The 16,608-nt window shown below is 39.1% G+C and overlaps 1 protein-coding gene across 1 annotated transcript in view; it reads left to right on the forward strand.

Annotated features, from left to right (window-relative positions):
* Positions 1–16,608, forward strand: part of CD96 (CD96 molecule) — an 86,094-nt gene that overhangs the window by 36,852 nt on the left and 32,634 nt on the right. Inside the window, 3 exon segments of the mRNA XM_060010133.1 lie at positions 2,785–2,897; positions 4,604–4,791; positions 12,250–12,364. Of these exon segments, the coding sequence (XP_059866116.1) occupies positions 2,785–2,897; positions 4,604–4,791; positions 12,250–12,364 (416 nt within the window).

Raw genomic sequence — 16,608 nt, forward strand, 5'->3', positions numbered from 1 at the left:
TTTGAGTTATAGAAGAAAATATAGAAATGGTAGAGTAGAAAACATGTAGAGACTGAAAGTCAAATTTCAAGTGAAAAGCAAATGTGTGGGGCATGGAGAGACCCCAAATAGAAATGAAGAGCTGGTAAACAAATAGGGAAACTCTTTTCTTTTTTTCTTTTTTTAGGTTTTCTCTTTCTAGACTAAACAGCTATTTTCAAACTGATTCTGTGAAAAGTCCTTTGGAAAAGGTTCTGTCCAAACTTAAGCAAACTGAATATGGGATAATTTACAAATGGTCACCATTTCAGTATTTCATCTGTGGAAATAAGGGAATGATCAGTCTTACAGCCAGATTTGGATTCATTTTTCCTGACTCATCAGTTTTATCCTGCTCCAACCTCTCCTTCCAGGACAACATCCCCACCTCACTCCCAAGCCCATGAACCATTCCATCTGCCCATCTTTGTGAATCCCCCACTACTTTTCACCTGTAGGATCCAGGCCCAACTCTTGCCTGTCCACAAAATATAACTGTGCCCGCTAAGTTATTTCCAGATTTCATCCTTCTCTGTACTCCCACAGAACTCTCCAAATACTTTTTGACACTTACTGCAGAATTCTTTGTGCTACTGCTTACTTATTCCATATGTACTTAGAATAATGTGCTGGAGAAACCAATAATTTACTTGTTTCATGAATGCAATAGACACACTGAGTGAGTGAATGATTTTGACTTCTCAGCAGAGTAATATATGTACTCTCACATATATGTATGTGTACGTAAACTCTTGTTCATATTTACTTCATTTTTTTTCCAAATTTAGCATGTTTTTCTCTTAATTGTTTGGAAATACAGCTCTGCTTTCTCAGCAAAACCATATGTGCTTGACATTTCATAATACGTTTGACTTCAATTTGAACTAGTTTAGTCTGAAGCTTTTCAATTTTGGAGACTAAAGGAGTTTTGGGACAACCATATCCCTAAACAAAATCTTGGAACACTGTCTGGAGCTCGTATAGAATATATGAAATCTGAAGCATTCCATGAAATCTGAATTCAGAGAATCTACAAGAGTTAAATCTTTTTGATATTTTTATTAAATTGACAAGAAATTTCTTCAGTGAGCCAGTTGCCTTTATGAAATAATGGAACCCCTACTTGTTCCTGATATGACCATATCCTCATCTTTTGGTGGGTTGAATGAGCATGGAGAAAATGAACCATGAGAGGGGTTAAAGGTATGGGCATTAATACAAACTTTTACAACTTTTAAAAGACATTTTTTTCCTATAACTCTTACATGGACGACCTGGAGATCAATGCCAATCTTTGGCACTTTATTGGATTAAATAAACTGAATTCTCTTTACTTATTAAGAATACAATTCAGGGGACCTGGTTTTACTTTTAGGACAGAAAGAGACATAATTTCATGGAGCTGCATTCCCGTCACGTGCCTGCATCCCATTGGCAAGTGCTGAATGGGTAGGAAAGCTGGGGCTGCAGTGTTTGCTACTACCATTTTGGATACAACAGATGACCTCCTCTGAAAGTCTCATGATTTCCTTAGGGTTTTTGCCATGATGTGATGTTCTGGGGGATGTTCAACTGCTCCTCAGTGGGATCTCACCAGAAAGATGGGACTTAGTATCCTTAGGTTTGGTTTCTCAGTTCTGCTCAAGACCAGACTCTTTGGGCATCACTATCCTGTGGGGAAATTGGCACACCGAGCATTAAATATAGTTAATTGTTCTTTACTAGTTAACTAGCATATTCATCAATATTCATGTTCATCAATGAAAAATATTTGAGAACTAAGAACTAGGGCTGGTCATATGTAAAACACACATATCTCTGGATGAGAAAACAGGTAGCTAAAAGTGGGATTATAATTTTGCAGCGTCTCAGATAAAATAATGAAGATCTAATAAGTCTTATCGGATATGTTCACCAGGCTCTTGAAAAAACCACCATCTTACAAAGAACAAACAGTGTTGAAAATAAAACATAACTAACCCTCCTCTAAGCTCCCAGGTTTTGTAACGTAAGCTACCTCTTCTTCTACTTCTTTCTTATTTCAATACAGCGTGTTTTACCAGGAAATGTCTTGGACTGGGATTAAGGTAACTCTTCCAATTGTGCCATCAACTACATTCTTCTCCTTTTAACCATTCTGTGATTCTGTGCCTTGATTTCCCCATCTGTCAAATGGCAATAATAGGGTGGGTCCTATCTAGCCCATAGGATTGTTTAGATGATAAAATAAAAAATTAATTAGGAAAACTCTTTACAAGTCAAAAGTGAGATGTTTATATTAAATGGTTCCTGTAATTGTTGCTACAAATAGTACTTTACATTATTTGGGGAACGAAAGCAACAGAAGTCTGGCTCTCTTTTAGCTTTCAGTCTAACAGAATATTCTTCTCTGGCCGCTGCCTGTTATAGCTTCTTCTTTCTATTCTTTGGTTTCCATTTATACAGTTTTGTTCTGCCTATGTAGGGATGTAATTTTCCTTTTCAGAACCCAGAATCCAGACTTGCAACATTAGTATAGTCCTAGATTCTTCTTAAATTGACCTTAAATTCTAACCATTAATTTATAACATCTGTATAGGAGATTGCCTGTTTATAGTTCACTCTTTAAACCTCTTACAGGTAAACACTGCCTTGTTAAAAGTGGAGAAAATGATTTTGTGCCAATTTGCCTTGTTTGAGGCTTGGTGGAGATATAAGGGGTATCAATTCAGTTTCTTCTGAATTGGCAAGTAATTCTTTCTGTATTCTGCCTTTCACCACCTCCAGAAAATATTTACCTGCTCACTGAAGAATGTATTTCCCACAGCAAATCTTACATGGTTTATAGAGAAAAGCTTCCCTCAAGGTGAAAGAGAAGGTAAGGAAATCAGTCAATGGAAGTGGGTTTGGCAAAGAAAGAAAACAAAGCACAACAGAAGTTGCCACTGCCCAAGTTGATCTTGGCATTTAAGAGCAATTCTCATTCCAAGAAAAACATCATCTTGCCTACCAAATGCCATTTTCTGATACCTCATCTAGCTCCTCCAAGGGGTTGGGAGGTAACATTTCCCAGAATATAAGAAATATATTTGACTTGGTCAATTCGTATATAAACACTAACGTTGTATTTAACTGTCAGTAAATGCAAATCTTTTATATGAGTGCCAACAAGTTTAATTCAACCTACATGAATTAATCATTTCAGTTAGTTCAGTGAACTTAGCATCACTGCTTTAAACCAATAAACAAATAGTTTCTACTTTTTCTTGCAAGGATCTGGGTGGTTTGGGGGTGAGGAGGTTTGGAGGAAGTGTACATAAAGGACTTGGCTCCATGGCAAGGAACATGTTTACCAAGAGGATTAGAAGTTCCTGGAGCAGGACACACGTCAAGACAAGCTCAGGTGAGAACATACAAAGCGATACTCTCATAGGTGGTAAACATGGCCACCTCTGCCAGAACAATCCCAGCTGTCTCCTGCCTGGGACAGCAGCCCTTCTCCTTTCTCCTGAGTCATTTTGCCTCAGAGCTCAGTATATTTTCAACAGTCACTGAGTCATGTAGCTCTTGCTGCACTGTGATCTTTAATTGATAAAATTTTAAGTTTACGTTGATGAATGATTGTATTGACCCACTTGATTCATTTTGAGACTATTACTGGTTTTGTTATTAGATCACTTTAAAAACAATTCACCCACGATAATGACAGGATGCAATCCTGCAAATATCTTTTAAGGGTCATTATAGATATGTTCTGTTAAATAAGCTGTGGTTTGATGTGCCCATTACCCTTCCAACCTTGAGGCCAGGAGGTATGGCCAGAATTTTACCGCACACAACTGCATTTAGTTATTATTTTGGCAAGTGATAACTTCAGAACTGGCATTTAGAACCCTCAGTGTCAAGAAGCTGTGAGACAAAGTTCTGGCCTCCAGGGATGGAGAGTTTCACATTCATTTTCTGCTACCATGTATGCTATTTGGAGGTGGTACTAACAGTGGCAGTTAATATTTCTAAAGAAGACTTGCAGGACCCAGAGTGACAGTGTTAGAAGTCTACAGCTTAATTCAGGAAAAGGATATAATCTAGCAGCAATATTCTTAAAGTAAGGATACGCTTCCCATGTATACATTTACAGCACTCAAAGTGGGGAGCCCAAAATGGAGTCTCAGCTGAGGTGGTTTTATATTTTCCTGGTCACTCAGGCATATTCCTGCTACTACTCACACTCGACAGGAGAGTCCTCCCAGGTTCTCGCCTAGGCCAGGGGCGAATCATCAATCTCACTGTTATCAATAAGCAATGCTGATGAGCTGGGAAAACTTGTCCCTAGACCCACTAGACCCATGGTTACAAATAGAGCAGCACTTTTAATCAATACATTTCATACCTTGACCATGGATCGATGCCATGCAGGAGCTTGAACAAAAGAGTTCAGGTTAATTCCAGGCCTTCCGCACAAACGCTCGCTGCAAAGAAGCTGTGGTTTGACCACTTTAGATTCTGTATCACCATAAACCACACTGCCTCTAGCCATACCTTGGCATCGTTGTATGGCTCATATGGAAAACGTTGGGGACTAACCTTATGCTTATCTGCCTTGTAGAAATACACATACTAATGAAAAGAGAAAAGACAAAGGAGGATTTGGGGAACTGAAGTCTGTTTTGACAAGTGTGTATGATAATAAACCAGCCCAATCAAACAACCTGACCATCTGGTGTATGGCTGTGTCTCCAGTCCCTGGAAACAAAGTGTGGGATAGCTCATCCGAAAAGATCACGTTTTCCTTGGGTGAGTTGTCTATTTAATGAGATCAACAAGGGGTGGCCAAGACTGCCATAAGTTCAGAACATTTCTAACTGAAATGAATAGAATACTGAGTATTTCCATGATATTTTAATCTCTGAAAACTCTCTCTACACAACTCAAAATTATTAGATTTCAAAGTAATGGACATTTTTTGACTAAAGGAACTCTACTGAAAAGAATTTCTTCAAATAAAAAATAGTTGATTCCTGTTTCTAAGAATTTCTGGTGAATACAGCAATTTTTTAATTCAAATTCCATTAATAATAACTCTAAACTAGCATTTTTGTTAATCTACAATATAATGAAAATTAACACTAACATACTGATGATCAAGAGAGTTTTTAAAACCCTAAAATTACTTCAGAGTCTATAAAAACATTCATTTATGTATAGGATATATAATTCTAATACTTAGGAATGGATAAACCATGTATGAGATATAATGATTTTATTTTCTTTTTATTGAAGTATAGTTGATTTACAGTGTTATGCCAACCTCTGCTGTTATAACAATTTTAGTATCCCTAGACTTGAAGCACAAAATCTGACACGGAGGATTTTTATGACTTGAAAATTTATATGTGGGATCATTCTACTATTACAACATTAGATTAACCAGAATATTCATTACTCTGAACCAGATCAAACAATAAAGATTTACTACATAAAAGATGTGAACAAATATCTCAACAAATACAGTGACGACAGATTGTCTATAGAAAATAGAAGTGCATAATGACAACTGTCAAATATGCCTATGTAACAGTAAAGTAATACCTATAAAACTTGAACAGATTTGCAAGTCATTATTATGACTCTGCAGAACCATTAACATCTTTTACCACCTTCCTATTTTCAGAGATATTGTAGTTCATAACATACTTATAAAAACCAGAATAATTTATGAGGGAAAGAGTTTCCCTTTGTTTCAAGGCTGCAGTCTGCATATTGGGTCCTTCCCAGCCCTGTTACCAATGCTGTTAGCTGGTTCCTGCGAGCTTTGGATGGGGTATGTTGCTGTGTAAACCCATCCCTGTTATGCAGAAACAGGTGCCATTCAGACATGAGGACACTAGCATGATCCCTGCAAGCCTGCAACCACGCCCGTTCACATCATTCTGTGAATTTTGAGTTCATCATTCAGAAAAGGTCATGAAATATCCATACTCAACTTAGCCTAATTCCCTCAGAAATAAGTGCACCTCCTTTCCAGAAGACTGTACAAGGTTAGGGCTGCAGTCTTGGAACAGTGTAAAGGTAACTGGTTCTCACATAGATTCACCAGTAGCTTTGGCCGAATCTAAGGACATGAGCTAAAAAACAGTTAACCTCAAATTCCTAAGGAGAATCCTGTTCCCATCATAGACAGAGCCACGTTTGAAAAAACAATATTTTATGATGTTAAGACTGGTTCTTGTTTTTTTTGTTATTGTTTAAAGACTTTATTTTTTAGAGCAGTTTTAGATTCACAGCAAAATTAAGAGGAAGGTACAGAGATTTCTCATATACCCTCTCCCCACAACATGCATCCTCTCCCTCATTATCAACATCACTCACCAGAATGGTGCATTTGTCACCACTGATGAAGCTACGCTGACACATAGCAATCACCCAAAGTCCTTAGTTTACTTTAGGGTTTCCTCTTGGTGTTGTACATTCTACAGATTTAGGCAAACGATGTACTCATCATTAGGTTAGGTCCTACAGCCCTAAAATTTCACTGTCCTAAAATTGACTTCTCTCACTTAGTAATATGCATTTAAGTTTCCTCCATGTCTTTTCATGGCTTGATAGATTTATTTTTCAGCACTGAATAACATTCCACTGGATGCGTATACTACAGTTTATGTATCCATTCATCCACAGAAGGACATCTTGTTTGCTTCCAAGTTTTGACAATTAAAAATAAAGCTTCTATAAACATTCATATGCAGGTTTTTGTGGGGCATGCATTTTCAACTCCTTTGAGTAAATACGAAGGAGCACAATTGCTAGATTGTATGGTAAGAGTATGTTTAGATTTATAAGAAACCAAGAAAATGTTTTCCAAAGTGGCTGTACCATTTTGAATTCCCACCAGCAATGAATGAGAGTTCCTATTCCTCCACATCCTTGCCAGCATTTTGTACTGTCAATATTCTGGATTTCAGCCATTCTAATAGGTGTAGCAGTATTTCATTGTTGTTTCAATTTGTGTTCTCTGATGACATATGATGTGGAGCATGTTTTTATATGCTTATTTGCCAACTGTATACTTTCTTTGGTGAGATATCTGTCTCTGGCCCATTTTTATTTTTTTTTAACTTTTTAAAAAACTTATTTATTTTTGGCTGTGTTGGATCTTCGTTGCTGTGTGCAGGCTTTCTCTAAGTTGCGGCGTGCAGGGGCTACTCTTCGTTGCGGCGTGTGGGGGCTACTCTTTATTGCAGCGTGCGGGCTTCTCATTGTGGTGGCATCTCTCGTTGCGGAACACAGTCTCTAGGCGTGCGGGCTTCAGTAATTGTGGTACACAGGCTCAGTAACTGTGGCTCCTGGGGGCTCTAGAGCGCAGGCTCAGTAGTTGTGGTGCACGGGCTTAGTTGCTCTGCAGCGTGTGGGATCTTCCCGGACCAGGGCTCAAACCCGTGTCCCCTGCATTGGCAGGTGGATTCTTAACCACTACGCCATGAGGGAAGTCCATCTGGCCCATTTTTAAATCAGGTTGTTTGTTTCCTTATTGTTAAGTTTTAAGAATTCTGTGTATATTTTGGTAACAGTTCTTTATCAGATATATCTTTTGCAAACATTTTCTTCCAGGCTTTCCTTCTCATTCTCTTGAACTGTATTTTGTCTTAAGATCAGAAAGTAGTGAATATTCTTTAAGGTAAGAAGGAAGAGCACTGATTCTGATACTCAAAGCACACCATAATTTCAATTTTACAGGACAGCCCTGATCTAGTATAATTTTAGGCAATTTAAAATTGTCAAATGAGTCTTTATCCTTTACGATCAAATATTAAAGACAGTAAATCTTAAACAGTTCGGTTTCCCAAAATTATAGCTTATATTCTGCTCATATTCTGACATTTGTCTTTTGAATGATTTAGAAGATATAGTTGAGGCTCTGCAAAGCAATAGCACTGCCATGTCCTATTTTCCTATTTGTTGTAAGTTCTTAAACATTTACTTCCTAACATGCTTTCTGCCTGCAGTAGTACTGCTGGATGCTTTATAAACTCTGGAGTAAAGTTCTGATGCCTTGTGCAAGCGTCATTGCCTTGTGGGACAGATATTGACATGAAAATGCAGGAGAAAAATCTGTCTCTTAGTGCTAAAGTAGAGAAATTCTAAGACTATTACAGAACAAAAAGGAGATTTAGGGAGAGAAGGCGAGGACGTTTTGCTCTCTTTTGTTCCCAGAAAAGAGTAACAATGTTGGAAGGCTGCAAGGTAACAGCCCTCTGAGGTGCTTCTTTCCCTACCTACCCACCTGTCTCTCGGGACATTCAAGTGCTCAGTGATTCTTATTCTAGAAAACTCAGAAAGGGGAAGGGGTCAAGGTGAAGGTGGCTCGTCAGGCAGCTATTCGAGTACCAGGGCCTGAAGAATTGTCATGATTCAACAGTAACTTTAAAATAAGCTCTTTCTAAAAATATCCTATCATGCCAACCAAGTCTGTCAGAATGTCTAATATTGTAGCGTGGAGGAGTCAATGTTTTGGCATATACGAAGAGTTGTTTTGTTTTTTTGGGGGTAGAGGGAATAGTTTGTTTCTTTCAGTTCAAGAGTTGAGTGCAGGGGCTTCCTGGTGGCGCAGTGGTTAAGAATCCACCTGCCAATGCAGGAGACATGGGTTCGAGCCCTGGTCCGGGAAGATCCCACATGCTGCGGAGCAACTAAGCCCATGCGCCACAACTACTGAGCCTGCGCTCTGGACCCCATGCACCTAGAGCCCGTGCTCCGCAACAAGAGAAGCCACCTCAATGAGAAGCCTACACACCACAAAGAAGAGTAGCCCGTGCTCGCCGCAACTAGAGAAAGCCCGTGTGCAGCAACGAAGACCCAACGCAGCCAAAAATAAAATAAATAAAATAAATTTATAAAAAGAAAAAAAGAGTTGAGTTCAGATACCTCCTGAGGTGGGTAATATTCTGCCTGTCTTGTTGATTAAATAGATTTCTAACTGTAACTGTCGAGATCAAGACCTTTGGGATACAAAGAGAGCTAAGGGTTGATGAGTGGTTCAGTGTGTGTGTGAGAGTGTGTATGTGTGTTTTGGGATGTGGAGAGAGGATTAAAAATGGATAGTTTGATAGTGGGATGAGAGGACCACTGAATATTAAGGTAACGTATGCCAGAAAAATACTTCTGGTTTTATGATTTCCCTCATACCCATGACTGATCCCGGGACTACTGAGAGTATCAATAAAGGACTTTACTATACATACAGATCACCTATGGTTCTTGTTAAAAAGCAGATTTTGACTCAGTAAGTTGAGGGGTTGGGAGGGGCAGGGCCTGAGATCCTGCATTTCTAACAAGATCCTAAGAGATGCTATGGGCCACATTTTGACAAGCAAGGACCTAGCAAACCACGGGGTTCAGTTCATTTCTGGGTGGACCAGCTAATGGCTGATTCAAGCTCTGAAGAAGCTCTAGAATTGACCCAGCTGCCTGTGGGACAAACACATGGCCACTGCTGCCCATGAAGGTGGTCCTGAGAGCCCTGCCAGTCCTGTGCAGAACAGACACACTTGTGAGCGGATGGAGTACTATACCCTCTTAGTTTTGTTTTGACCAAGACAGAGTTTCTCCTTTATAGGCCAGTCTGAAACTAAAAGGGCTCTTTATGGCCTCAGTGAAGCTGTGCCTCACTTCTGTCACAGAGCAAAGGATTCATCTCAAAATGCAAATCTTGCAATAACGTCCTAATGCACTCTGAGGTTGTATGTACCAAGAAGCCCTCAGTTTACAAAGACATTTGGTGACGAAACATGGCAAAATAATATCTTAAAGTAGAAATATTCAACAAATGAAAACTAAATGCTTCTTTCCCATTTTGGAAATCTAGGATTGAGCATAACCTATCAACAACTTCTGTTCTAGGAGTTGGCAAACATTTTCTGATTTTAATCTGCCAGATAGTGAGTATTTTATGCTTTGTGGACCATATGGTCTCTACCACAATTATTCAGCTCTGCCGTTGTAGTACAAAAGCAGCCGTAGACAGTACATAAACAAATGGGCATGGCTGTGTTTCAATAAAACTTTACTTACAAACATAGGCAGTGAGTGGGATTTCACCTAGCCGTAGTCTGCCAACCTCTATTCTAATCAATCTGCAGAGAAAAACACCTAGGCATTATTTTTCCAGGCCTGTTCCATCTCATTAAGGTTACTACTTTGGAAGATGATGCACCAGCAGTCACGTATGTACTTAAAGCTGATCTTTGTTCTTTGAATGTTAAGAAGAAATCTGTATACATTCAATTCATCCACTTGCATTTGCCAGGAACTGGAAATACAGTGAGAAACAAAACAATTACTTCTCTTGAGAGGTGTAGTGATGAAGTAATGAGGCCTTCGCTAGGGCAAACATTAAGAGCTATGAGTGCATCACAGAGATCCCTAGGATTCTTCAAGTCTGAGAGGTACATAGTAGGAAGTTTGGGATGGGAAAGTATTAGGAAACAGTAAGCACAAACATCAAGAAGTCATGGAGAACATTGTGTTTGGTAAATTGGATTGAAATATTACCTGTTGGATTGAGGGTGTATTATTTTTTAAATGTATTTATTTATTTTTGGCTGAGTTGGGTCTTTGTTGCTGTGTGTGGGCTTTGTCTAGTTGCACTGAGCAGGGGGGCTACTCTTCATTGTGGTGCACAGACTTCTCATTGCAGTGGCTTCTCTTGTTGCACAGCACGGGCTCTAGGTGCACGGGCTTCAGTAGTTGTGGCGTGTAGGCTCAGTAGTTGTGGCTCACGGGCTCAGTAGTTGTGGCTCGTGGGCTCTAGAGTGCAGGCTCAGTAGTTGTGGCGCATGGGCTTAGCTGCTCCATGACATGTGGGATCTTCCCGGCCCAGGGCTTGAACCCATGTCCCCTGCATTGGCAGGCGGATTCATAACCACCGCGCCACCAGGGAAGTCCTGAGGGTGTGATTTTAAAGAGATGTAAAAGATAATAGTCAGCATCAGGAAATGAAGATAGGAGTGTAATGCGGGATTAAATCATGATCAGATTTGTGTGTCATGCTGAAGAGTTCAAACTTGTCCCAGATGGCATAAGGGGAAGAGAATAGTCATTCTGCTGACCTATTCACATACTCTCCATATAAGTACCCCCCAACCTCCTCAGAGATTAATAGCAAGGAATCATTTATGATAGCAAGTCACAGCCAGCTGTGAGTACTACTTATATCCAATAGCAATAACAAACTACCAATGAGAATAAAACATAGATGCATTTAGATCACAAAAACAAATTCCTTCCAATGCGCTATGTGCTATCAAGTGACATAGCTTAAATTGTATATACTTATTCCTTAAAGTAAATTAAAGAATAGGAACAATAGTATAATTTCTAATTAAATGTCCAAATAATTGATACAGCTCATCAGATGTGTTATACTGTACCCAATGCCATGGTATCTAGAAAAATCACAAAATCCCCGAGCCTGGAAATCATTTAATTATATTTAATCCACATATTCCTAAAGTCAATAGGTCCTTCTTACATTTTTAAATTGTTTTAAAATGCTAATAGGATTATTTTACAGTACAATAATGGAGACTTATTAAGGAAATGACGTGAATGTATAATGTGATAAGTAAAACAACGTATTCCAGCCTCTCTTTCATCCCAGACACCCCACGCACACAGAGAGAGAAAAGCTATAGCCAAATAAAAGTTTTATGAAAAAAATAGAAATTTTAGAAAGAGCACAATAATACCATCAGTCTTAGGTTTATTGATGTTGTGTCCCATTGGAGAGCTGTATCATTGTTTCTACTCTTAGGAATAAAAAAATTTGTGGGTTTATGGATATGTAAACTGTATGGTTACTTTCCAAATACCTCAAAGCATTAGCTGCAGTAATTGTTTTACCAGGTTTTGGTTAAATGTCTCTTTCTCCAGGAAGCTTTCCCTGACCTCTCAGTGCTGGTTGGTGCCCCTCCTTTGCATTCTCGTGGCACCCTGCACTTCTGCTGTCACAGCACTAAACACAGTGCCTGGCTACCTATCTATTTTCTAGGCTGTATGCTCTTTAAAGAAAGCTCCATGTCTTTGTCATCCACCATTAAATTCCACTGCCTTGCCCATAGCAGGGCAGTAATGATGGTTTTTAATCAATAATAATTTGTTAGATGAATAAGTAAAGGTTTGGGGGGAACTAAGTTAATACTTTATCTTCGTATCACAATATTTTGTTCATTACCCATGTCTATTTAATCCTTCCAGGCTCAGTGAACCCTCCAACAGATTCTCTGCTTGATGCTACAGGATCTACCCGTGGCATCCAGCCTTCTCCAGCCAACAGCATATCTCCTACAAGTAAGGATGTTTTCATACTGTTTTACTTCCCATGAGCTATTAATCCTTTAACTAAGTAGGTTGATAAAGGAAAAATTTTCAGAAAATTTGTATGATTCATGCCCTGTTCTTGCCTATGGCATTTCAGGTAAATATGTTAAGTACTATTCTCATGGATTAAATGAATTAGCACAGTTTCCAAAGTCCTTCACTTGAAGACCTGGCAAAATCAGGGTCAATAAATCTTCAATGAGAAATTTAAGTTCTGTATTTATTATTAAATAAGTTAATAAATTGACAGTTCTCCTCCACAACTATGTTCTCAGTAGGGTGTTTAAGAAATTGGTTGTAAATGGGGATCCTGTGGGCCAGAGGTGGGTAGATAGTTTTAAATTTAAATTTGTTCTGGTTCATATTAATTTTGACAAAGTTGACTGGTGTGGACTTGAATTCAGCCTCCTAGTGGCTGACTGGTGTTGACTGGTGTGGACTTGAATTCAGCCTCCTAGTGGCTGACTGGTGTTGACTGGTGTGGACTTGAATTCAGCCTCCTAGTGGCATTATTAATAATGGAGTTCAGGCTGGGTCAGTGTTACTGTGGCAAAGGGATAGCAGTGACTTTCAGAAGTTGGCAGTGATGCAAACAAATCATAAATTTCCATATCTATGGCCTTTTTGTTTAACAAAGAGCCAAGGTGACTTTCTCTAACACAGAAAAGGATGTTCTACATAGAGTAGAAGTATGCTTTTTATTTCTTATTTAATTAAACTATCAATTTTAGCTCAAAATGAGAACTGAAAATGGAATAAGACAAAGCAGTCAGCAGGAATGAACAATATAGCCTGTAGCCTTTAGCATATAGCCTGAAGTCACTGTCACAGGTTGATATTTCTCAGAAAATGAAGCATGTGGCAGGATGAGAAATGCCTGCAAATCACCCAACAGAAGTTTTACATCCATCTGATTGTTTCCTAGTTCTTAAGGCTTTGTAATTTTCTTTTTTTATGCTTCTTCTTCTTCCACTTTTAACTCATCATTCAGCAATAAACCATAGTAAATTATGATATTCTTCATTCAACAAATATTAGCATATTCAACATTAATACCTTAAGTCTCTTTAGTACTGTACTCTACGTATTACCTATCCACTGCTGTATAACAAATTACCCAAACAAAAGTTAATTACTTATAACACATATATTGTCTCACGTGGTTTTACATGAGGCAGGAGCAGCTTAGCTGAGTGGTTGGCTCAGGTTCCTCCATGAGGTTGTAGTCAAGCTGTTGGTTGGAGCTCCTGTCATCTGAAGGCTTGACTGGAGCTGAGTGAGGGCTCTGCTTCCAAACTTGAACACGTTGGCAGGAAGTCTCAGCCTCACAATATGGCAGCTGTCTTCCCCCAGACCAAGTAATTCAAAGAATAGAGTCACCAAGACAAAAACCACCCTCCCTTTTTATGACCCAGTCTGCAAAATTGCACACCATTACTTTTGCTATATTCTATCTGTTAAAAGCAAGTCACTAAGTCCAGCTTACACCCAAGAGGCAGAGAATTGGGCTCCACTTCTTGAAGGAAAAAGTGTCAAAGAATTTGTGGACAAATTAAAACAACCACATCCTATCACTTAGAAGACGTTTGCACCTAAAATTCAATGTGGTTTGATATTCTCTATTAAGAGAGGTAGACAGAGTAAGCATTACCGTTTCCATTTTCCAGATGGGGACACTGAGATGCTGAGAGCTTAAATGACCACATAACTAATAAGTGGCAAAGTAGTATTCACACCAAAGTCTTCTGACTATAAATCTAGTTCTCAAAACATTAGATGCCATGTTTTCTCCAAATGGTCTAAACACTTCATGAGGACAGGGACCATATTTATGTTGCTTCCTCACGCACGCTTAGCACAGAGTAGGCATGCAAAAATATTAGTTGAATAAATGAATGAAAAAGAATAAATGAGAATAATGTTCCTTCACTATGTAGATATCATTTAATAGACTGCATGGTGTCAAAAAAAGATGATAATTTGTTTCTGCCTTCTAAAAGGTTGCCTTGTACTTGGAGAGAGATGACATGCACATATGAAAATAAGTCCGAATAGTAAGGTGAAAGGTGCAGTGTTTTATAGAATTAAAATGCTCAGGGAGAGATACGGACCAAGAAGTCTTAAGTTTTGAGTATGGAAGGGTGCCTATGAGTTCGTGGAGTCAGGAAGCGTTACAGAGAGAGATGAAATAAGCTGACCCTTGAAGTATGTATTGTATGTATTTGACTATTAAGAGCTTGAAAAACCATTTTAAACAAAGAGAACAAAATGAGCTGTTGTGCATTGGTGAAGATATTCATGGGGATTTGAGAAAATTTTAGTAAGTAAAGTCGGGTCAGAGGAGTGGGATTGTGTAGCAGAGAAGCAGGGATGAAGATTGGAAACTGCAGAATAAAGAGAGCCTTCAGACCCAGTCTAAGGATTCTAAATGTTATACCTTAAGAGATGGGAGGGACCTCATTAAACATTTTTTTAGAAGGGAAGTGACACAATTCATTCACCAAATGTTTATTGAGCACTTCCTATGTACCAGGTGCTCTTCTAGGTGCTAGAAATACAACAGTGAACAAAAGAGAAAAAAAGAATCATGCTGTCATGGCGTATCCATTCTGCTAATTGAAAGCACAAATGAATTTCTTCTAGCTCAGTTTTCTGTGGGGTTAGTTGACATATACTAAATTGTTCCATCATTTCAAACACCATTTTTATTTCTGTGAAGAAATTCAAGAAAAAGGAAAGGACATTTGTTATCTTCAAAGAGTCTACAATCTAATATAGCACTAGTATTAGAGAGGTTGAAAGAGCACAGTCAAATAAATGTATTTGTTTAAAAGCAGAAAAACTGCTACCTGATCTGCTATGATACTAAGGTGATACAGTTTGGAAATTTCTGGAGAATCAAAAGACCTCCTTAAAAATAAGGCCCCATTACACTGGACCTCAGGACTGTTTTAGATCAATGGTTCTCACCAGGGTGATTTTGCCTCCGCCCCCCTCCCAGGGACATGTGCAGTGTCTGGGGACATTTTTGGTTGCCAAAATGGGGGAAGGGACGGTGCTCCTAGCATCTGTTACGTGGAGGCTGAGGATGCTACAACATATGACAGGACAAAGAATTATCAGGTCCAAAATGTCAATAGTGCTGAGGTTGAGAAACCCTGTTTTAGTTCCAGGCTCAGGTATAATAATATTTCTCACTTTACAAAATCTGGACCTCTGTCAAGATAGTAACAAGATAATGTTTGGGATAATTTTCAGTCTGATTTTTATATGTCAAAAAAAGATGTTAAATCAATGGCTGCTTATATCTAAGTGAAACTTATTTGCTTAGAATAACACTGAATTACAACTGAAAAATCTAAATCTCATCCTGGCAATCTGGAGGGTAATTGTGAAATCACATGATGACTAGCTGCCTCAGAAGCTGGTAGGATTCGCCCTTGTGTTCTTTTAAGAAAGGAAATGGGGTGGAACATGTCATGGAAACCAACTTCAAAAGGCTATGGTTTTGTTCTAAATTCTAAGATGTAGTGAACTATATAATTCAGTCATAATTATTAAGCTACAGATCTTGCTGCAAACATCCAATTCATATTCTTTTTTTTCCTCAATGAAAGGATATTCTTGAAACAAATGTAGAAAGTAATGGAAACAATGGAACCTTATAACTCACAGCCAACTTCAAGAGTTACACAGGGAAGCCCAGCTCAATTCAACCTGAACTAACTGGTGTTTTCTGAGTGCCAGCTGCATTCGCAGCACTGTCCTAGAAAAAGACAGGAGGCTGACAAGCTAAGTGGTGAGATGAGACAAGCCTGCATGGAGCCATAGAGACCCCAGACAAATCTAGGATGAGACGGTACTGGCGTAACTCCAACCTTCCATTGCCCTGAGCAGAGCCCTGTGCCTTCTAACGCACTGGCCATGAATTGCCTCTAGACTACGTAGCCTCAGAGAGCAGAACCTCAGAAACCTCAGAGAGCATAGCCTCAGAAACACCAGCCCAGACTGTAGCAGTCATCCAAGACCTTCTTTCATTCAACAAACACCAAGTGCTGACAACGAGCGAGGAATTTTTGAGGCGCTGGTATACAGTAATGAATGAGACAGGCAGGCCCCCTGCTGCACAGAGTTTACGATCTAGCCAGACCCGCTTGCCTAGCCTCCCATTTCACTGGCTACCATGCCACAGACCTTTTGGCTTTGCCTCCTATTTTTGTGTACAACTCTTGGACC

This window comes from Delphinus delphis, chromosome 4 (assembly GCF_949987515.2).
Source record: "Delphinus delphis chromosome 4, mDelDel1.2, whole genome shotgun sequence".
Taxonomy (NCBI): Eukaryota; Metazoa; Chordata; class Mammalia; order Artiodactyla; family Delphinidae; genus Delphinus; species Delphinus delphis.